At 47.6% G+C, this 22,717-nt stretch overlaps 1 protein-coding gene across 12 annotated transcripts in view; it reads right to left on the bottom strand.

The window, feature by feature from the left end:
* The window catches only part of LOC119140751 (mitogen-activated protein kinase 4-like), a 47,078-nt gene that overhangs the window by 6,020 nt on the left and 18,341 nt on the right, over window positions 1–22,717 (bottom strand). For 5 of the 12 annotated variants that reach the window (XR_005101695.1, XM_037372315.1, XM_037372321.1 and 2 more), the window contains exons 2-5: window positions 18,897–19,219; window positions 17,811–18,504; window positions 8,229–8,373; window positions 1,612–1,773 (exon numbers count right to left, since the gene is read on the bottom strand). Coding sequence is in view for 11 of the 12 variants with exons in the window: in XM_037372315.1 (XP_037228212.1) it covers window positions 1,612–1,773; window positions 8,229–8,373; window positions 17,811–18,356 (853 nt within the window). In the remaining variant the exon portion in view is untranslated. Of the gene's footprint in view, window positions 1–1,611; window positions 1,774–8,228; window positions 8,374–9,851; window positions 10,069–11,821; window positions 12,032–17,810; window positions 18,505–18,896; window positions 19,220–22,717 lie in introns of those variants that run through there. The other 7 variants (XM_037372318.1, XM_037372319.1, XM_037372320.1 and 4 more) reach the window with 7 other exon arrangements.

Raw genomic sequence — 22,717 nt, 5'->3', positions numbered from 1 at the left:
AAAAGATTCCAAGTGCCTAAAATTATTTTGGTAAAACTGTGGAGCATGAACTCTTTCTACAATGATAAAGGAGGAAATTAAGTTCAGTTAAAGTGGCTGGAATTAGATCTAAACATAGAGGATTCACTGTAATTTTTTTGATGATTCCTTTTACTGAGGTTATGTGAAAAGATCAAATCCTGTCATTAAAGACATTGCTTATTCAGTTGATTCTGGGTCCATGGAAGAGTCCCTTAGAGTCCAAATAACACAAATAGGAATAAGCTTTTCTTCAGTTACAACTTTATATTTTACCTTCAGAAATATCCCTGTTAAAGATGTAATTGTGTGAATGGGACAGCTTCTTTAGGGGCAAAAACACTCTGCAAGGGCGGGTCATACCTATGGCTTCAGTGCTTAAACATTAACTAATATCCAATTGCCTCCTATGAGATTATTCCATTGCTTAGACTAATTAATAAGTAGGAAGGAATCAATAGCTTCAGGTCACTGACTGCAGGCAAGAAGCGTGGTGGAACGATATATTACAAGTTATATATTACGATATATTACAGGTCAGAGAGGCAGGAAAATGTCAATGAATTATGTAAGGGGCGCAGGTGACCTTTCTTCCTGCAGTAACGACAGGGAATAAATCCATTCCTGCTTGCCAGAGGCTGACACAGTCCCTGGGTAACCCAGGCTGACAGGTATCACGCTGCCAAGCCCATACAGCGGACATCTTATAATGTACAGTTACGCCAGTGAACATAAGCCAGGCTTGGTCTTGACGTCTTCCCAAAAGCAGGTGGCCACATCCACCATCCCAGTTTAAGCCTTGGAAGAAGCTCAGAAAAGGTGACGTGCCTGGTCCACACTGCTCAACTCTGGTGCCAATCTGCAAGCTCTCGCTGCCTACAAAGCTGCTCCAGGAAAAAGATCATGTCCAAAAGCCTGTGGTTTGCAGCCCCCTTGCAACAACACACTGATTTTTTTTAAGCTTTAGCCAAAGAAAGGAAGTGATTGAAGAGGTATCCAAGTATTGCAGGCTGCAACAGCCTAATGTGAGTGACGTCCAAGCCTCGGAGCACTCGGACATTTCTGCCTGTAGCAACCATCTCAGGAAGTTCAGATATTTGTGAAGTAAAAGCCTTTATCTCCTTGTACTACATAACTACATTCTTGCAAAAAGCATACCAAGAACATGAACAGGTCTTGAAAATAACCTCTAGACTGAACCCTCACAGCTCAAGAAGAGACACAGGAAGGCAGGGATGCACCTTAAAAGTGTCTTAGAATAGTCTTGGAAGACTACTTCACCCTTATTTCTCTAGGGGCTACCTGCGAAAATGCTACTGCATCATGAGTGCTGTCCTGCGGCCCACGCCTTCCCTGGTGCAACAGTGAGCAGGACCTGGGGGGACAGCGGTGAGGATGCCTGAGCTACAGGTGGGACCACACACAGCAGACCTCCAGATATCTAAATCCCATTCACCAGTGTTCATGCACTTGGCCTTAGAGGACAAATCCTTTCCCACCCACCCCTCCTCTAGGGAATTAGGTCTGAAAACATGGCAGCTGGAGGAAGTCCCAGGAGAAGGACATTGCCGAAGCCAGTGGGCATAACAGTACCTTCGCTGTCCACTTCAGGGAGCAGCTTGCACAGCGGCTTCCTCACTTCCCAAGTGCTGTTGATGAACGTGGGCATCACTTTGAGCAGCTCCTCTTTGTCTTCCTCATGGATAACAGGGATTGTCTCCAGAATAAGCTGCATCTGTTCCAGCTCATGACCCCCTAAACAGGCAGAAAACAGGCAGTGAGATGAAACCCAGAAGTTTAATTGAGAGGGAGCGTGTGGTATTATCAACCACTCCTCTGAAATGAGTCATGTCACTGCAGTGCTATGTCTCATCTCCCACCAGCCCCTCCACACTGATGCTTCCCGGCATTAGCCACTGCTCTTTGCTCCAAGGAAAATACCCTCGCCACCTTCTTATGAACCAGGTGCAATGATGTCTCCAGGTCACTTCCCTGCCCCTCTGTCTCCATCCCATCTCCTGCTTGAGAGCTCGCCTTTTGGTTCTCCCCCTACACAGCAGCACACAGAGCAGCTGCTCAGGCATGTCTGAGGCAGAGCTTCAGGTGAGGTGCCTCTGTCTGCACCCATGCAGGCTGTGCAGCCCCCAAAGCCACCACACCTCCCTCTCCCACTCATGTTGGTGGGACTCCCAGCTGGGTCACCTCATTTTAAGGGTGAAAGAGTTAACCTAGACGATTTGCTTTCCTGGCATATCACCCTGAGGCTGCCAGGCTGAGCAGAAACAACCCAGCCAAAATCACAGAGGTGGGAGCTATTATCCATCGGTGGGCTCCATCCTGCCTGATAGAAGGAGATGAATATCAGCTGTAATGACCTCAAAACCAACAACTCTAAGCAATGCCATGGCTGGGTTTGTTCAAAACCCCAAATGAAGCATCCCAGCTCACATGGCTGCAGCTGAGCAGTGCAGTGCCCAGTGCTGTCATCACATGTCCCTGCCACATGCTGTGCTATACGGAGAAGCAAAGCCCCTCTGTACAGCAGTGACAAAAAGTGCTGCCACAACCCCAATGGTAACAAGAAGATCATGAACCCAGCTCCAAGGATCCGAAAGCTTCATCTTTAAATGAACAAGTGCCCAACCTCTGCACTCTGCCGATGTGAAAAGCATTTTCTGAGTGACTCCCGCTGGCTCCTGGGCACCAAGTCAAGGCTCTGATGGTGACAATCCTCACAACTGCTATAAGCAATCATATATTTTTAATCCTTTTCCTTCAGGACATATTTATCCATGCATCCCTAAGCCCCTGCTCAGGACTGGCTACCAGTGAGTGAGAGGAGAGAAGCAGCAGTGCCAGTGGAAGGAAGCCAACCACCTCATTAATGAACATTAATCTCATTCTTTAGCGCACTATTGGATGTGACCAAGAACTCTACAGCTGATTTCCAGCTTCCTATGTGTACAGAGAAGCAGCCTGGCAGGAATACTGAGTTGCACTATTGATCTTCTGTCTGCCAGAAATGCCAGTTATAAATATTCTGTCATTAGAGGCAGGACTATCCGTTAAAGACATAGAGCTGGCTGGGGCAGACAAACCAATAGGGATTTTTTGGCTACTGAGTCCCTGCTGTTCAAGTCACAGATTTCAGGCTGCTTCACTGGCAAGCAGTGTTTGGCTGATCCACAGCAAGAGGAGTGAAGCTCATTTATGGCACAGCACTTCTGATGAGTCTGCATGTGGAGTGGCTAGAAGACAATGGGCATATTATGAGCAATCCAGACCAAGTAACTTTGTTGTAATAGCAGGCCAAAGCTGTAACAAGCTGCAGCTGTTGTGAAGGACATATGCAAGGCCAAGGGAGACAAAGAAACTGTGTACTGGCAGAGAGATAAGAGGGTTGGACTATTAAGGAACTGTACGTGGGAAAGAGATAAAGGAGTTGGACTGAAAAATAAGAAAATAGAATGTCAAAACAGAATGTAGGTGAGGAGCATGTATACCATGCCGTGACCAATCATAGAGTGCAGGAGAGTGAATAGACAAGCAGCTTTAACCTATTAGCAATCTAGAAGCAATGTGTGTGCTTTGTGCTAGTGTATAAATTGCTGTGTATCCCTTAATAAAGGGGCCCTAACTTGATCACACTGGTCGCATAAGTTGTGTCTGAGCCTTCTGTGTCAACATCTGCAGGGAAGGTGGAGAGGCCACCTCATAGGGGATGGTGGAAACCATTGTTGGCTTGATGTCCTCAGGCCACCCAGTCCCTTTGGAGGCCCCTGGCACCTCACATGGGCTGCCCTCCCCAGCCCAGAGCTCCTGTGGGTCTGCAGGAGGTTTCCAGACTCACATCCATGGAGCTGACCCCAAACACACCCACCCTGGGCAAGGTGGGTCCAAACATCGAGGTTGGGAAAGGGTCTCCATCCATCATGGCCTCATCACTCCAACAAGGTTTGGTTCAATGCAGTCGTGGCCATTTTCACCCCAAATGGCAGAGCTCTGAGCCAAGACATGGCAATGAACTTGGACAACCCCAAAGCAACATTGACATTAGCACAGCTGATCACCATCACACCACACATCTGCTCAGAACAAAGCCTCAGAAGAGGATAGAGCAATAGGAAAAGCAAAAAATACAGAGGGACACCCTCTCAGTATCAATCCTAGGTAAATTAATTCACTTTCCTACAGAAAAACTAATTGTAGGTCATTTAGAGGTTTGCAGCATGGCTCCAAGAGAAACTAAAGATGACCATCAGGAAACAAACATCTTGTTAGTCAGGCTAATTCCCAAATTGCGATCAAAATTACAGGGTATTAAAGGTCACAAAGGCTTTATGGCTGTTCTCTCAGTGCAGCTCCCGCTGCTCACTGAAGTTAACTGGCAGCTGAAAGGCACCGTGTTTAGTCACATAAAGGAGCTGCTATTGCAGTGCTGGAAGGCTTGAATTATGGCTCTCAGGAACCCAATTCTCCACCAATATCCTCTATTTATGTAATTCCTAGGGACCTTCTGGAGGCATTAATATCTGAAAAGAAAAACGCAAACTACAGACAGAATAAATGCAACGAGCTGTTGTTACCCAAGGAGAGAACAAGGAGCTCTGTGTCATGTGCTGGAAAAGGAAACCCTTCCCTGGGCTTGCAGCCAAATCCCGGGTAAGCACCCAAGCCCTGCTGGTAAATCCTCTGGGAACAAGTACTGCTCCCATGGGAAAAGCCACCATGCCACCTCCCAACTCTTGGTCACAGGCGCAGCCCCACTGGTGAACCTCACAGAAATCCACGCAGACAGGCAACTTTTCTTTTTCTCCTATTTTCTCTTGCTTCCACTGGCAATGCTTTCAGATAAGCATCAGCAGCAGAGAGCAGAAAAGTCGCTGGAGGGAGCTGTAGCCGCTCAGTTACCGATGCTCTTCCCCACGCTGCTCGTGGTGGGGACCTCTCCAAAGGTCTGTGAACCAGATTTTTGCTGTTTGAGAAGTGCTACGCTCCTGTGAGCTTTGGGTTATCCAAACTTCCTGTGGCCTCCCGGGGCTCTGCCAAACCCAAAGCTGCTCCTGCCACCGCACCCCCCAGAGAAGGGGCTGCAGGGAGGGCAAGGGTGCTGTGGTCCCTCTTTACTGGGTATTTATTAACTGGTGTAGGAGAGTGAAAGCAGTTCTAATCTATTCCTAATAACCAATCACCTTAATTTAACTGCATTGCTTAAGCACCCCAGATAGACTACTGAGTTAATTATATTGATTTATGCTAAGCACTCAATTTAAATTGTACTGCTGACGCATACTCAAAAAACAATTTATCCAGTGTAAGGCAATTACAGGAGGTTTGCAACTTTCTGGGAACTACACTGCTGTTATTTCCCACGAAGTGTTTGCTAGTGACCCAGGACTCTCTGAAAGCCTTGTCCTGCAGTGACAGGGGCTACAGCTGGCCAGGGGCAAACTCTTTCTAAGCGGAGAAAAGCAAAAAATCAATCCATGCTGGCATGCAAATGTTTGGCAATTTTAGCTGTTCTGAGGGGTTGTATTTTATTCTCCTCCTCTTTGGACACCAGCAGATGAAAGATGGTACGTGGCATGGGATACCACAGGCACACTGCCCCACTGCCAGGCTCCCACCCTGGCTCTTCTTTACTTACTGGTATAGGGGGAGGCCAGGAAAACAGGGCACAGGGCCAGGACCTTCCCATAAAAACTGTACAGACTATTTTTAAAGCAACCTGAAAGGAATATGTATTTTGAGCCTCAGTTTTGATCCACATCCTTTAACTAAGTATCCTGCCATCATCTGGGGATGCATTAAGTGGTTGCACAGGGCTGGAAAGCAGAGAAGCAGGGATGCTCACAGCACGTATCCAGCTGAGCCCAGTCTGTGACCTGCCAAGTCCCATCTTCTATTCTCAACCTGCTACAGACTCTTAGGAACCAACCTGCAAAGTAGGTTCCCATATGGCTGCTCTGGGGCATCCTGCCTGGGCAGCCAGGATGGGATTGATCTCACTTGTAGCCACGTGTAACACCAGCATGGGCACTTCAGTGTGTTCTCCAGATGAGCAGTATTGGAAAAATAACTTTCTAAGGCACAGTCAGTCTCATGTAAGACAGACAGCTAACAGAGGACAGATGAACCACATCCTGGAGCTGCCTTTGCCTCGACCACGAAGGGAGCTTTAAGGACCAGCTCGAATGCATAGGTGATAGACAGCTGGTGTCAGCCAATATAACCTCTACCCTGGGGTCCACAAACAGCAACAAAGCCAAACTGGGGCTGAGACATGGTCAAGCACAGTTTGAAGAGCCAGGACAAAGATGAGTGCTTGGGTGCTATGGTGGTGTAGAGGAAGGAAACTGGGATAATTAACATTAATATATAACTGTGGGTTGGCTTCAGGGGCAGTGGGTTGGCTGATGTAGATAAGGTGCATCTGTGGCTGGTTCTGTTAAGTGGTTGAGAGCCAGTGAAGAGACAGCAGCTGAGGAAGAAGTAAGAGAAGAGAGAGTGTGCTCTGGATGAGGAGAGACTAGGAGAAGGCAGCAGAGGGACTGGTATGAAGAGTGTGTTGGTGTGAGATGGTAAAAGACCTTGTTGCAGCTGGCTAGTTTTGAGAGTGCTATGACATGGTGGTGATGGTCAGAGGAAGACCTGGACAAGTCAAGTCTTGTTTTGCTGTTTGACACTAGGAACAAGTACAGGAGAACAGAAACTGACTTAAGAGTCCAGGAGGATTTCCCTGGGACTCCAGCTACACCCAGTTTAATACAAGGCAGTGTATTGCTCTGGTCTTGTACAATTCCTGCAGGACCAGGACCCTGCCATTTGCGCTGGGGTTTGCTTCTGCTGTGCTGGTTTACCTGCGGCTAGTTTGGGTCTGGTGCCCTGGACAGGCATTGTCCTGTTTACTTCCACCCAAAAAGCTTGGAGGCTCTTCCACAGTGCAAACCACAGCTTAGCAAGGGGGGGCATCTGGCAGAGCTGCCTCAGGAGCTCACTCACATGCAGCATCTCCCAGTGAGACCAGAAAATGCCCCTGCAGGTGCAGGGTAAGTGTCATGTGGAGATGTCCCCACTCCTGGAATATATCCCAAGGAGGCAGCAGGAGCATCCAGGTCTGATGCACAATTTTCAGAGCCAATGTCCCTGGACTTGAAAATTTTGGGGAGAGGAGACAGAGGACAAGAGGAAGGAAGGAAAGGGAAGCGATTATAATGATCTCTTCAAAATTATACAGACTGATTAATTTTCAGCTTTCACAAAAGAAATATGGAAGCTGTAAGCAGGAGCAGGGAGGGAGCAACAGAGCAGCTGCAATCAAGCACTGGCTACAGAGCTCCACAGCGTACTGCAATATTTGTGAAGAAAATGTCCTTCTCCATTATTAATGGGTCTAATTATTTATTTACACAACTCTGCAAACACCTGCTCACAAAATGCGTTAAACCTTGTCATTCAAAACACTAATGGGAGATAGAGAGACAACCAAGGAGGAGCATTGCTACAGACCTTGGCCAGGGCAGCTGCTCGTTCAACAGGCAGAGCACCACTGCTTCATTCCTGAATGAATGGCTCTGCATTCCAGCCTGGGAAGCACAGCTTTGCTCCTGACAGTAGCACTTTGGGAATTGTATTAAATAAAGATTTGCTTCTCAAGAACATCAGAGTGGAGCTTCAAATGCTGCACTGATAATTATGCACTCCTTGCCAGTGCTTTTTTTGTTGTCTTTTCCTTGCGCTGCACCTTTACAACTCCAATACCCACTTTATAGAACAGTTCTGGAAATGGCTGAAAATAGGTAGTGGCATTCAAATGTCTTCCCTCAAAGAAAAGAAATACTTTGAAGACACCAATCATGATTCAGATCCACACCATAGAGTACAAACCTCTTGGGACAGGGCCACATTATCTCCTGTCCATATACTCCACCCTATTACATATTTTAGAATCCTCTCTCACAACAAAAAGCTCTTATTTTCTGTTGGAAACCCAGAAACAGAAAAAAGTTTTCTTATTTCATCAGAATTGTTCTTTCTTTGGGATTTTGCTTTCAGCAGCAGACTATCCCTGCCCAGTGAGGCTCGGCACAGGGGCACCATTGACCCTGGCCAGCCAGAATTCCCCCTGCCATGCTAGAAAGCCTTAGAATCAGGTAGCAAGGAAGGAGGGAGGAAAGAAACAAATGAATTAATGGGAACCAGAAACCTACCAGCAAAGAGCATCCTTCCTGTCAGCATCTCAGCCAGGATGCAGCCGGCTGCCCACATGTCGATGGCTTTGGTATAGTTGTTTGGTGAGAGGAGGAGGCGGGGGGAACGATACCATTTTGTTACTAAGCCTTCAGAAAGGTAACCCTGAAAGCACAGAGAGAGAGATGTCAGCAACCTTGCAGAACTCCTCCACTCCTCCCTGCTCAGCCCTCACTGCCCGCTGTGGTCCCACCATCAGATCCCTGCAGAGAAACCTGCCCACCATGCTCATGCTGCACTTATGGCAGACTGTGGTTGTATTATCTTGCAGGAAGCAAAGACATGAGACACACCATTAGAAACAGAGATACTTCAGTGCTCCAGGAGGCAAAGCACTTGCTGCTCCCAAAAAACTTATTTGCTGTTTGTCACCATGGTATTGAAGTACCTTCTGCAAAAGGACAGGTGGCTTTAATAGCACAGATTTGCAGATTGTACCTGCAAAAGTTATTTCAGGTCACTGTTAGAACACTTACACCTATTATATAAATCCCAGTTCCACCATCTGAGACATTATGGAAGTTAAGCACATTGTTTAATTATTTTGCTGGGTCACAGCTATAACCCAGCAGTGTGTGAAGGAAGCCTTTCCCAGCTCGGTACCCCAAGCACAGTGTTTAGATTTCCAAAAGTTACCAGTTTGCATCTTCTGCTGAGTCTATCTCTAGTTAATCCTGTATCTATAGTCCCTCCATAGCTACCTAAACTGCCGGTAACAGCAAGCTACGTACTGCTGAATTCCCATGGATCCAACTCCCAGCACTGATGCTGAAAATTAATTTTTAAATGGCAGGAGCTCCCAGGGGAGCCCACGTGGGAGCTCCTGCTGGTGGGTCAGCCCCGGCTGGGCACAAACCCACAGCGAGCGCTGCAGGGGGATGCAAGACCAGAGCAGAGGTGGCACAGGGAGCACGCAGGGCTCCTGAGTGGGCAGTGCCCAGAGGATTTGCTCAGCAGGATCTGACCTTTCACAGAAGCCAGGCGAGTTCACCCCGCCTGCATCCTTGGGATGCTGCTGCACTGAGCCCCACTTTGGTCTGGGGACTGCAGATGAGCCCACGCACCGACTCACGGGGGTGAGATGTGAGATATGGTAATAAAGAGGAAAACAAAAGAACGGGCAGAAAAACAGATTTAGGGAGGGACATCACTACCATGTGGAAGGAAAGCCTCATGGAGCAGCAGATGTCTCAAAGCATTGCCGAGTGGGTAACAGCCCCACAAGTGTTCCCAGCCAAGAATCTTGAAAATAGGATGCCGTGGGATAAGCAGGAATGCCCTTCTGGGGATTAGCTAGCTGATGCAGAGCTAGTAAACCCTGCTTTTTCTGCACCGAGCCTGAGTCTTGCCTAATAAATTGCCTCCCTCCCTCACCACCCAGCTGCTGGTGCCTTGGCATTGCCTCCAGCAGCCAGGCAGTGTGGGGCAGGTCCTCGTCCTCCATCCTACTTTGCTTACAGTGAGGATGTTCATCTGGGATGCTTGACTTGGTTTTAAAGGAGATGCCCTCAGCAGCACCCCATGGGACAAAGCCAGAGTGCAATCGTCTCTTTGGACCGCAGCCCTTCTGTTCCTGAACTCACCCGGGAGATTTAACAAAAGTGCCAAGCACTCAGCAGCTCCTGCTGAAATCAAGGGGATGTGTTCAATCCTGCAAATAACGTTGGCATCATAAGGAATGTCCCAGCGCTCCCCACTTCACCCGCCAGCCAAGCTCTGGATGCATGGGTGCCACATCGGTGTTGGACATGAATGGTTATTTCATCAGGATAATGCTGGAATATTCATAAGTGGCATTTTCTATATTAAATATAATGCATTAACAGGAGAAGATTGAAATGAAGTAGAAAAGACAAAATAAAATGAAATTATAAAGTTGAATTGCATTTAAATGCCATGAAGCATTTGGAGAGTATCAAAATGCAATGACAGCGAGAATACAGTTCACATAAAAACTCAGTTAAAAATTCCATCCTAACTGATATAGTTTCATAATCTGTTTTCAGTTGCAATATAAATGCAGATGCAGTTATGCTATATAACATTTCCTACGATCTTATAGGATACATCTCTCAGCCTAAACACGAGCACAGTGCACTACCACAAACACTACAAGGTTTATAATGCTCCTCTTCCCCAATGCAGTTTTTTTTCCAATTTCCAAATGTGCAAGCCGTCAAGCTTTTAATCATAAAGAGTTTGCTTTTAAAAGAATATTTTAATTTTGGTCTTCTTAAGTTGTAATGGAGACTGATTAGCTGTTTTAGAAGTTTCATTTAATGCTGTTATTTTTTTGCTAATGCTACCGAATCAGAAGCAGCACAAAAGCCCCAGGCGTTATCCGATCAGACTGCCACTTTTCAGTTACTGGAATTATTCCCAACAACGGAGATGTTGGAATTTACTGGAAAATCCTAAGAAAATAAACTTTGGGGATAGTGACCCGGGGCAATTCACGGCTACAGCAATTTCTTCCCTTTCCCAGCAAAGGAATACCACTCTCCTTACAGATTTAACACTTGGTTGATATGTTTCTCCCCTCTGACAGCAAGATGGATTTGAGTTCTCGGGGGTGTGCGCACCATGCAAGATGTATGAGTAATATACTGCAAATATCTATATGCTGTGACAAGCCAAACCTTTTCTTCCATAGGCGTGTCTCATGTATCAGAGAAAATTCCTTGCAAAAAACCTCCCTGAATATTTTGGACACATCTTCAACCCCCCCCTGCCATGCAAGGTTACAGGTGGCAATTAATTGGCAGCACTTCACATTGTGCTTCCCTCGTCTGTTACTCATCACTGCGTATTTGACTGTTGTCTCCCTGCTTTCATCAGCTAAATAACTCAGACCATTGGGTCACCCACCACCAAGTGCAGGAAGGACCCATGGAGAGGAGCAACCTACAGCTGCTCCCCATCCCACCTACTCATGGGCCATACAGCTGGACCCCTCCTTGCTTCCCATGGCATTCTGCTGCTGGGCTCTGGGTTATCCCTTCTCTTTCTCAGTTGGGAAATACTGAGAAGGGCTGAGAGGTCTGAAAATCAAGACTTTTCCAACCTGGCCCAAGTTCCTCTGGTGGGAGTGGCTTGGGCAGCACAGCACCCCAGTCATGATCGGCTTAGACAGCCCCAATGCCTATGTCTGCTCTGCCTCCACAGTGGCTAAAAACATGGACTAGATCTTTATTTTTATTAGATATATAAGTTCCTGTCCTACCACCTGCAGGGAGTAATTACAGTCCTGTGGACAGACTATCAAGTCCTATAGAGAAATATCACCAGAGCTTTGGGAGATGGGATTATGCAGTTGCCAGCACAGCTGCAAGATGCTTGGGTAAGGATCCACCTAAACCTGGGTTAGGTACGGGCTTATGGTTCCAAGACTTACGTGAGGGCAGCAACCATGCCAGGATGGAGAGCCCGAGCACTTTCAGCCATACAAGGCATTGGCTTTAGCACAAGAATTTCACCATTTATGTAGATTCAACCAGATAGAAAGACCAAGAGCAGAAGCATATTAATTAGTTGTAATTAAGATGGAACATACCTCTTCATGACAATATTCTGTAGATTCAGCACAGCCCTTTCTGAAGAACCACCAGGATCTCTTTAAAATCCAATATAACTGAGTTAATTAAAACCAGTAGTTTCAAGCCCCAGGCTTGCTCTCAACTCCTCCCACGCAATTTTTTTTTTGCAATTTTCAAGTATCATTTTCCTGCTTCTCCTCTGCTCCTTTGGCATGTGCAGGAACAGCTCAGGCAATCTATAAAGGTGATGAATTCACTATAGGTAGGATAAGCATCAGGTTGTACCAAACAGCACAGCAAGGAAACTGAAAAGCAAAGAAAAATAAATGCTTTTTCTAATTTTTACACAACATGGGTTTTGTTATTTGCTTGTAGCACCAGAAGGAGACAATTTTGGGTGGGTGCTGCTGCATCCCGGTGTCACATTGGACCACCTGCATCCCAAATGTGCAGAGGGAAGCTAGCATGGCACGGCAGCGCATGGGGAGCGCAAGATCTGCCAGTGCTCCAAAACAACCGATGTCCAAGCCCAGAGCACCTTCTTGGAGCTGGAGGAACCAAGGGCAGGTCTGCTCGAGGTAGACACTGAAATTCAGGATCCCACCCACTGCAAACCAAACAGCCCCAAATGCTGCAGCCCAAAGCTTCTCCTAAGAGTATTTCACACCAAAATCCATTTTCCTGCACACAAAAAGCCACAGAAGTGCAGACCAGGCGCCCACAAACTAGAAATTCAGCAGGACCCAGCCACAGCCACCTCTATCTACAGCCATGAACAGGATTTCTGGTGCTGCACCTGCAGAAGCGGGGTCAGCTCCTGGTGCAGACAGCTGCAGTGCCAAGGGGGAGAGTCAAAACAGCAACAATCCCAAGCTTTTGGAATAATCCTGGTGCAGCAGCAGGTTGCTGCCTCTTCACAACATGTTTTTTAACCTTATTTTTTAAAAGGCAGGTAGGGCAGTTCTAGGAGGGGCTGAGAAAGATGCAGTTTGCAGGAACATTGCTCCATAATAAAATAAACCACCATTATGCATGGCTCCAGGAATGTGACGTGTGTTCTCATCGTTTTGGGATGACAGAGTGCATTTATTACAGTACCACAGACTATTATGTGCTTCATCAGAGGATAGAAAAGGAGAATAACAGTCAGGGTCACAGTGGGGAGGCTCAGTGCTGGCTGCATGGGGCCACGGGCAGCTGCCCAAGGGCTGAACATGGAGGGTGGTCCCTTCCCTTCCAGGGCAAGTACGGAGCAACATCCCACACCCTCACCTCCTTTGAAAACCTCCTCATGACGACAGACCTGGGAATTTTACTATTTTACTGGATGAAGTGGAGGCTGTTATGTTTGCACTGGTCAGCAAGGATAAAACAAAGGGAGGACTTAAAAGGTTTGAAGATGTTCTGGAAACTATTTACCACGAAATCTCTCCCTAAAAGGGCTGCTGCACCCTCCTTAGCATGGAACTTCTGCCAATTTACTCTGTAATTAATGTTGCTAACAGACAAAGAGAGAGAAGGTCCCCTGGCATGCCCATGCAGATGCCCCCAAGTGTTTTGGGGCACCAGGCAGAGCCACCAGTAGAGAAAACTTGACTATCTTGTACAACATGGGCAGGCTAAGGAGTGTCCCACTTTGCTGTCTCATCACTCAAGCAAAGAGATTCAGGAAGCCTCCATGTCCCCATATGGCAGACATTTCTGGAGAAGACAACAGACAGGACCACCCAACCCAACGGCTCCTCTCTGACCAGCACCAGGCAACACACCACATGGCAGATATGGCCAGGGCTCAGTCTGCCCTCCAAAATGCTTATTATTTTTAAATCTAGACATTCATTGGTGTTTATTCTAATTTTTAATGCTTGACTTTGCTGTCTCCCTGCTTTCCCATCCCTCCTGCCCACCACAAGCTGAGGATGCTCAAGGGAGGGCAACATCTCACTTTTATACCCCTTTCTCCTCCAAACATGGGGCAGATCACATAGGGTACTCTCATCTGCAGACAAAGATACTTATTAGGGAATAAGAGTGGCAACGGACAGATAGATGGGCAGCTAAACACACCCAGGCAGCCTCTGAAGAAATGCAGGCAGGGACTGGACCATGGCGGGAAGGCAGCGAGGTGCAGGGCAGGTAGGACCATGAGGCTGCAGATGGAGGGGGCATTGCAGAGTGCTCCGATGGCGAAGGCAAGAGGCTTGCACTCAGTAAGGAGGTGGTTTAGGAGAAAGAAAACACTTGGCTTTGACTGTTTTGCATAAGGATAAGGACCTCATGGAGGTCAGAGCTGCCTCTTATCTTCATCTCCAACACTGTTCCACTCACCATTTGGGTACCAAGCCACACGGCAAAGCATTCAGACCACAAACAGCAGCGACCCAAGAAAAAGGAATTAATGTGGAGATGTTCTAGAGGGATAAACAGCAGGATTAGCAAACTCCTGGGGATAAAGAGTAGTAAGAAGGAAGAGAAAGAAGCCTGCATGGCTGGATGGTGAGAGCATCGAGGAAGAGACAGGGTGACAGAGAGAGAGGGATGCACATCTCCCAAAGGAAATGCTAGACCTGATATTCTGTGCCCTAAGGATATGTTTGCAAGCATGTGAGCACCCAGGGAGCTTAGAATCGTGTTTATCTAATACAGGGCTAAAACTTAAGCTATCAGGTCTAAGTAGCTGGTGAAGGTGTGGACCCAGATCTGGATATGACCTCGGCAGCTTGAAATTCATCTCGTTTGTTACAGGGAAGTTTCAAACAAACAGATGCCCCCATGCTGTGCTTACCACATGGAGAAATGGATCTGAGCAGCAAACACCAGCCAAATGGTGGGAGAAACTCAGGAGAAGCTGCTCTGCTTCAAAGCTGGTAAAGGCCAGCACCCTGCTATAGTCCCAGGGCATCTCCCAGAACTGGAGATCTCTCCTTTTCCCATCAAATTATCCTAATTAAATGGTTGCCTGCTGCAAGCCATGTCAACAAGACACATTGCCAAGTAAGGGCAATTATTTAGGTGGCACATTATTTCTAGACTGTTTAAAACCCTGCTCACCATCTACCGCAGTTATTATTCGTCATTTTAACACTCAGCAGGATGGTTTGGGATTTGAGAAACATCAGGTCAGAAAAGCTGTGACCTTTTAGATGAACAACAACACACAACCTCAATTTTTTGTGTTAGCAGAACTCAGCCATCAGACTAAGCATATTCCACATACAAAACATCTTAAGGGAAAAAAATCTAAGCATATAAGACAACCCTTCCTCACTGCAAAGGCTTGCAAGAAAACATTATGCTAGAGATGTAGCTCTGCACTGCCTTCAGAGATTTGGATGTCTGGGTGATTTCAGTAATTAATTACCCAGGGAGCAGGATTTCATCTGCTTTTGGGCAGCTCTACACCAAAATTCAGGGTATAAGGATCCCTGTTCTGCTCAGTGCTGGTCGGCAGCAGGGTAGAGGCTCCGCAGCTTCAGAGCACAGGGCAAGGAGCTTATAAATCTGTATGAGCCCTTGAGGAAAGCGGAGGTTGAAAGAGAAATACAGAAAGGAATTGATTTTTCTGAGTCATCTGAGAAGAGCTGACAATCAAAAGCAGGACTGACACAAGACCCATCCAAGCCCTCCTGTTGTACCTCTGCCTTTGCAGTGCCCATCACCCAGCTTCAGCAGTCTTCCCCATCACCAGAATTTACAAATAACTGATATTATTGGTGGTGCTGGATGCTCACCACAGCTGCTATTTTCAGCTCTGCTCGGGAGCAGTACCCAGGTCTCTCTGCACAGTGGGGATCTGCTGGGGTTTTTTTGCACTGATGCTCCAGCCTCCCACCCCTGGGAAGAATCTGAGGATGCTCAAGCAACAGCATCTTGCAAAGTTACGTCCCACCACAAAGCTACAGCCTTTGTCAGCTCTTTCCCACTGTACTGGCTGGTATTAGGGTGATGAAGAATTGCTTAGAAATAACAGTAATTCTGCAGCAGACATGGACAGACAACTCCTACCCTGATCCTGCAGCCTCTGAAAAGATGATGCTCCTTAAATCAGTGACATTCTGAGTTCACATAGTGCTGCTTTGTTTGCAGGGGTTTTCTCTGGGAGTTACCCTCCCTTGGGAAAAGTGTCTGAATGTACTTGACTTTAAAAAACAAAAACCCAAACCCACACACTTAAAAAGCCAGGAGCCTCTTCCTGAGCTGTGTAATAAATAACTAGTGAGAAAGGGAGCACAGGATGGGCAGACAGCAGTGACAAGGACCCCACACACTCCTTGATGTCCCTTGCAACCTTCTTCCTTTTCCCCAGGCTCTGTTTCTCCCCAAACCCCAGACCCAGAATAGGTCAAGGCTCAGCTTCAGGATCATGAGATCACCTTTTTGCCATCCTCCCTGCACAAAGCAACAGTGCCCAAATCAGAGCTGCGCTGGGCAGAAACCCACGAGTAAATGCAAAGCACATTTAAACCTCAGCACAGGTGCAACAGTGGGTCCATGGGGGACACTCATCCACAAAAACATCCAGCTCAAGAAAATAGATTTTATCTTATCTTACAATATCAAATGGTAACTTTAACCAAAAACTGGCTGCAGACTGCATCACATCTACTGGCACAGACCATGTGATACTTTGCTTTTTCCCAGGACCTCATGGATCTGCGAGTTGATGAAGCCTCCACCATGTTCCTCCACTGCTCAAAAGCTCCAGCCCGGATAGCAACCTGCATTAAACATCTGCAACTCCCTTCAGAATCCATTAGCATCAGGACTGCATGTTACAGAGACTTTCACCCATTTTCCTCGCCTCCCTCCCTCCCACACCGCCTGCCTGCTGTCAGCACAGCCACTGCTCCCACTTAGAGCTGCTCTGCCAACAAAGCCACTACAAGCTTCTCCCAGCTCCAACCTCCCTTTCTTGAGGGCAAGGGAGAGCCTGGGGGCAGCATGGCCGCAGTGGCCGTGGGATGCTTGGTCCCTCCCCAGCCCCCTGTCCTGAGAGAGAACAACATATCCAGGGCTACCCCACCAGTTAGGTTTCACTGCAAGAGACTGCCATGCTGAATTACATTTAAGAGGAAAACCACAGTTCCTTTAATAGCTGAATTTTTGCCTGAGTATAAAACCGTTTTCAGTACCATAAAATATTTTTAAGGGTTTGGCAGCTGCTGGGGAATGCGACCTTTTGTGGAGGAGCCTATAGCCTGTGGCTCACTAATTCCTTGTTAGAAAGTGCCACTTCAGGGCAGCTTCAGCCCTCCTTGGGCAGACAGAGAGGAGCTGATGACAGCAGCAGGAGATGAAAACTGAGTCAGTCCCAAAGATTCCCCAAGGAGGGGATGGATTTTCCTTACTCAAGGACAGGTATTTGTTTTCCTGCATTTTCTTTCATTCCTCCTTTCCCTCCTCCTCCATCCCAGCCAGAACTCTGCAAGAAGGTGTTCATGGACCAACAGATGGGATCACAAGGGATGCCCAGGCTGGGGGGGCCTGGAGGGCTCTGGGTATCCCCTGCCCCAAGCAGGGCAGCAGTAGGACACACCAGGCTGCCCTGGGCTGCACCCAGCCACCCACAATTATTATTGCATTATAATACAGTATGTAAGTACCAAAAAGCAAAATAATTTTATATGTTATTTGGATCTTGACCTCAAATGAAAGAATATGAAAGTATCTCAAAGAACCATCCCTCTTTCCCTACAATTAAATAAGTGTAATTCAGACAGAGCTGAGTTTTTAAGAAGTGGGTGGGCATAGAAGCAAGGACAAAGACAAGCAGAGTGGCTGTGGACAAGCCAGGTACTTCTTCCACATGCTTCCACTGCAGAGATGAACAGCAGCTCATGATTTATAAAAGCAGCAAAACGAGAAACACAGATTTTAGTCATTTAAGTAAAGCAGCAAGCAAATGCATGTCTCACCACAATACATTGCTGGAATGGAATAAAATACATATAAGTACATGTATATTAGCTGTGACAGCACTGACCTCGGCAATTTGGCACTGCCTACCTTGTGCGAGTAATGCTGATCCACGATTCTGGCCAGCCCAAAGTCGCCAATCTTCAGCACCAAGTCCTCCGTGCTGATGAAAATATTGGCTGGCTTGAGGTCACGGTGAAGGACGTTGGCCGAGTGGATGTACTTCAGCCCCCGCAGCAGCTGGTACATGAAGAGCTTGGCATGCTCCTCGGCAAGCTTCCCCTGCTCCAGCAGCCGCGCCAGGTCTGTCTCCATGTACTCCTGGATGATGTACACCATATTAAACTTGAAAAAATCCCCACGCAGGTTGGTGCCCTTTGGCCCCAACACCTCGTACACCTTCACGATGTTATCGTGGTCCAGGCGGCGGATGATTTTGATCTCCCGGAAAGCGTGCTTCATGCTCCGTGTGTCGCCAATGGTGATCTTCTTCACTGCCACTTTGCGGCAGCTCTTGCTGTCAAGGGCGGACAGCACCAGCCCGTTGGCTCCAAAGCCCAGGGGGCGAAAATTAATGAAACGATAGCCCAGGTCGTACCCGTACATGCTGGCAATACAGTCGCACTTCTCTGCCATCACGGGGTCTGTCCTCTTTCGGCTTTTTCTCCTTTGTCACTTGAAAAGCTGGGATAGTTGAAGGGCTTCCAGATTACAAATGTGGTTTGAAATCAAGCACCTCATTATTACTTACAGATGCATGGGGGGGCTTGCTCTGAGCCCATTGCTTCAAGATGACACGCAGACACAGTGAAAATAGATGCAAGCACACACATACACACAAATAAAACATTTTAAACTGGGTGAGAAATCTAGGGGTAGAAAAGACTTTCCAAGCAGCATGGATAAACACAGCCCAGAGATCTCTAGCAAAACAGAAAGGTTATTTTTCTTGAGATGAAAAAATCAGCACTGCTACATTTTTCAGCCACTTGTTTTCCTTCTCCAATGTCCCTGAGACAGTGCTGAAGCACAGGGCTGGTGTCCCCCACATCCCCGGCATCTCAGTGCCAGGGCAGCTGGCCAGCCCTGCCATGAGGCAGAGCCCAGAGCAGCCCCATGGCCCCTCCACTGCCCCAAACCCTCCCTGCCCACAAGTTTTGAGAGCGTTTTCCTCACCAGTGAAGCACATCCAGGCACTGACCAGGCTCCCCAACAGTCAGCAAAGCTTTGCCCTTCTCGTCGCTGCCTTTTCAGTAGGGGCAGACCCCATCTTCCCCATCAACAGATAGAAATCTAGATGGCAGCAAATGTTTTGCAGACCAAAACTCACTTTATTGGCTGCATTCAGCACAGCAAGTTTCCACGTCTGCAGTTCCAACACCTTCCCCTTGTACGTCTTTTGCTGACAAAGCCAAGCACCATCTGATCTTTACAGCTTGCCGGAGGAGTTCCCTGCGCTGGGCAGTCCATTCATCCCTCAGCAGGTCTCAGCCCCACTCCTGGAAGAAAAGAGGAGATGGATTCATTTGATACCAGCACTGCCTATGCCTTGCCTATGTAATGGCTTGCTGAAGGTTAACCACGAGCAAAACTGTGACCTTTCGAAGACTCATTAGTTACCCCCTCCAAAAGCATGCATCATTACTAGCGTTTTTCAGATGGTTCATTTTTCCTTTAAAATTTGTAAACTTTTCCCTTCCCCTTTGATGTTTTTTGTTGGGTTTTTTTTCTTTTTCTTTTTTCAATTTTAATCTGGCTGAAAATGTTATGGAGTGATTTGCAAAGGTTGAACGGCATGCTGTGTCTCCGACTGCATTTAAACTGCATTGCAAGGAAAGCACGGTAGCAGCCTGCAAGCCTATAAACCCTCCCTGCCGAGCAGCTGAGAGCAGGGAGGGGCCACAGACTTTTTCAGTTTACAACAAGCAAAATTGCTCAAGCAAACAAGTCTGTGCCACCCTTGCTGGTTTTGCAAAGAGCCTTTAAAAACTGACTGCGAGGGTGGGACACCCCCCAAATTTGGGGTCCCACAGCAAACCCTGGCAGAGGCCTGGGAATGCCGCTGGCTCTGTGCTTGTGGTTGCAGGGAGCTGCCAAGCCCTTCCCTCATGCAGCAAACCACACCATTTTAGTGCATTTATAAAGAGATGTTCCAGCGTTGTTCAGCCTGGGGTGCACAAGCAGCTAATGACACAGCTTGTTTCTCCTCTGGTGTGCTGGGGGAGGAAGGAGGAGAGCATCCTCATTAAGACAGAGGAAGATGTGTCATTAGCTGCAGGGATTTGCCATCCATCAGCAGTGCCTGCAACCGCAGCTCAGGCACCCTGCTCTGCCAAGAGCCGCTCGGCTCGAGCGGCTGGCTCCCTGCTTCCCCATCAGCTTTGCCGGTGATGAACACAGGGGTGGGATGACCTGGTGGGAAAACAGGAGCTGACTTCATCTCTCACTGTGTCCTTTGTAAGGATGCGCTTGCCAGCCAGCCGCTGCAAAAACACTTCCCCCATCTGTCCAAGTTTAGCAGCTACCCTCTGCAGAGGCGTGAGCCAGCCTGCAGCCTCCCGGCTTTGCTCTTCTCCTCCAGGAGGTCACGGTTTCACAGACCCAACAACTCCTCCGTGCAAACAAGGTACATACACAAGACAGATCTAGGGTCCTATGGTATTCTTTGAAAGTACAGCTGAACAGATAAATATACAGAGATGAATAATACAACATTTAAGTTGTGGATTTTTCACTCCCTATTAATATGAAAAGACTTAATGACAGCCTTGCCATTAAGCTGGAACAAACAAATGTGGACCCAACACAAGGAGGGTGAGCAACAGCAGCAAGTTGTGGCGTCTCAGGAGCCTAACTCCATACTTCAAAGCCTCTCTGTGTTTTGGCTGTGCTAACACATGCTCCCCTGAGCGATGGGAGAATCTCTTATCAAGGTGCACTGGCTTTTAAAGAAAAAAAAAAAGCAGCAGAGACACCTGCTGGCACAATGGCAGACCCCTCAAACAACTGCTGGCAATGGCATAACGGGAAAATACTAATGTCTGCTGGGGATGAGGATGCAGATTTAGCCAGAGGATCCCAATATTTTGGGGATTTTCCTGACAAAATATCATTTTCCAGTACCATGCAGGGGTGACCATGGGCAAGGGATGACCTCTCACAGATGTTCCAGGTGGGAAAAGACAGTTCAAAGCCCTCAAAGCACTTCAAGTTTTCCAGATAACCACTGCAATTTTTCAGTTGCAATTACTTCATTTAGAAACAGAATTGAACAAAAGGCATGAAGCATTAGGAAACAGCTGGGCTTTTCTTTTTTCAAGATGATCAGCTCATCAAAGCTTTCGCCCTACCATGTCTCCCTGCAGATGTTTATGAATCTCAGAGGAGCGAGGACACCCACTCCTGCCTGATCCCGGCCCCAGTCCTGCTCCCAAACACCCCCGCAACAGATTATTTTGCTGCACCTCCTCTTTGCCACAAGACCCATGTGCAGACCGATGCCCCGTGCCACCCACTGAGAGCACCACCGGGTCCTTCTAAAGCTGGGGAGACCTGCAGGGACCAGCCAGCTGCATGACAAGGGCTCTGACCTTGCACAGGGATGTCCCAGATAACCAGCCAGTCCCAGTGCTGCTCAGAGAGGGGGAAGATAAAACAAAATCACTATAGATCTGCTCCAAATGCGTTCTTCATGCCAGAATAACACCTCTGTTATAGCCCTTAATCACCAGAGCTGCTCCATTAACCCGGCAGTGGGTTCACAGCCTGGTCCCTCACTCTGCACTCCCCCAAGCATCAGGCATTGCCGGCAGTATGCTCCTGTTCTCTAGCAGAAGTTACCCAGAGCAACGATAGGGAAAATATTAATGCTGAGCTTTGTTTCAGTTTGCAACCATCAATCATTAAAAGTGGAAGAGAATCGCAACATTTCAGGCCAGCACAGATCAGCTATTTGAAGAGGGAACAAGTTAACAGTTAAAGCAAAGATGTATGGACCATATGACAGCAGGGAGAGATATAGGCAGGGCAGGGATACCCTCCGAAGAGCATCTGCCAGCAGTTACCAAGCAGTTTGGCAAACACTGCTTGCTCCTGTAGTTGGAAGCAAAAATAATTACAGCCTCTCTTCAATCCAATGATTATCTAATGCTGGCTTTTGCACGCAAGGATTGAACAGAGAAAGCTGTTCTTGCTATTAGGAAGCAGAGCAATGCACAGCCAGAGATGCCCTGGTCTACAGGCAAAGGAGAGGGGGGAAGAAAAAAAAAAAAAAAAAAAGGATGAGAAACAAGGAGTGAAGGAGAAAAAGAAGGTAAATAAAGCCAGAGGCTCTGTAAGGGCAGCAGGAAAGATCAACCTGTGCAGGAAGGTTACCCCTGCATTGCAACCAGCTACATGGTCGTGGAAAGGGAGCACACATTGCTTATACCCCAAGAAGGCAGCAGGGTGTCTGAGGACCACGAAAAGGTTTGAGGAAAGCTTGGAACCTGAGGTGCAACCAGGGGGCTGCAAGAGGTACACCTGGCGGCAGCAAAACCGGAGGTTTTCTGCAGGAGGGGGCCTGGAAATCAGGACCATGGGTGACAATCAGTTAGCTGAGGGGAATGTGCTCGAGCTTGTAGGTCACGAACCCTGGGCGGACAAGGGGTGTGAATAGATAACAATTAACAGGATGAGTCATGCCGAGAGAGGATAGGGGAGTGGGGGACGGATGGCCCAAGGAGAGGTAACACCTTGCTGTTAATTGATGACTGTAAACACTTACTTAAAGTGTCCTTTGTTTGTAGTTAACCACCAATCAGGGATTGCCTAGTATGTAATGCTTAGCTTAAAGAACCAATCTGTTTAAAGCGTGCGGCTTCTGAAAATATATATAAACTCGTGATTGTGTACAATAAAACGACATCTTGCTTGCATCAAGCAACAGCCTGTCTCTTCATCGCAGCACTTTTCCACTTGGGGTGACTAACCTGAGTTTCCTAAGGCTGCACTGAAGA

Source organism: Falco rusticolus, chromosome W (genome assembly GCF_015220075.1).
Source record: "Falco rusticolus isolate bFalRus1 chromosome W, bFalRus1.pri, whole genome shotgun sequence".
Classification (NCBI taxonomy): Eukaryota; Metazoa; Chordata; class Aves; order Falconiformes; family Falconidae; genus Falco; species Falco rusticolus.
This window is presented reverse-complemented; position numbering and strand designations above follow the sequence as displayed.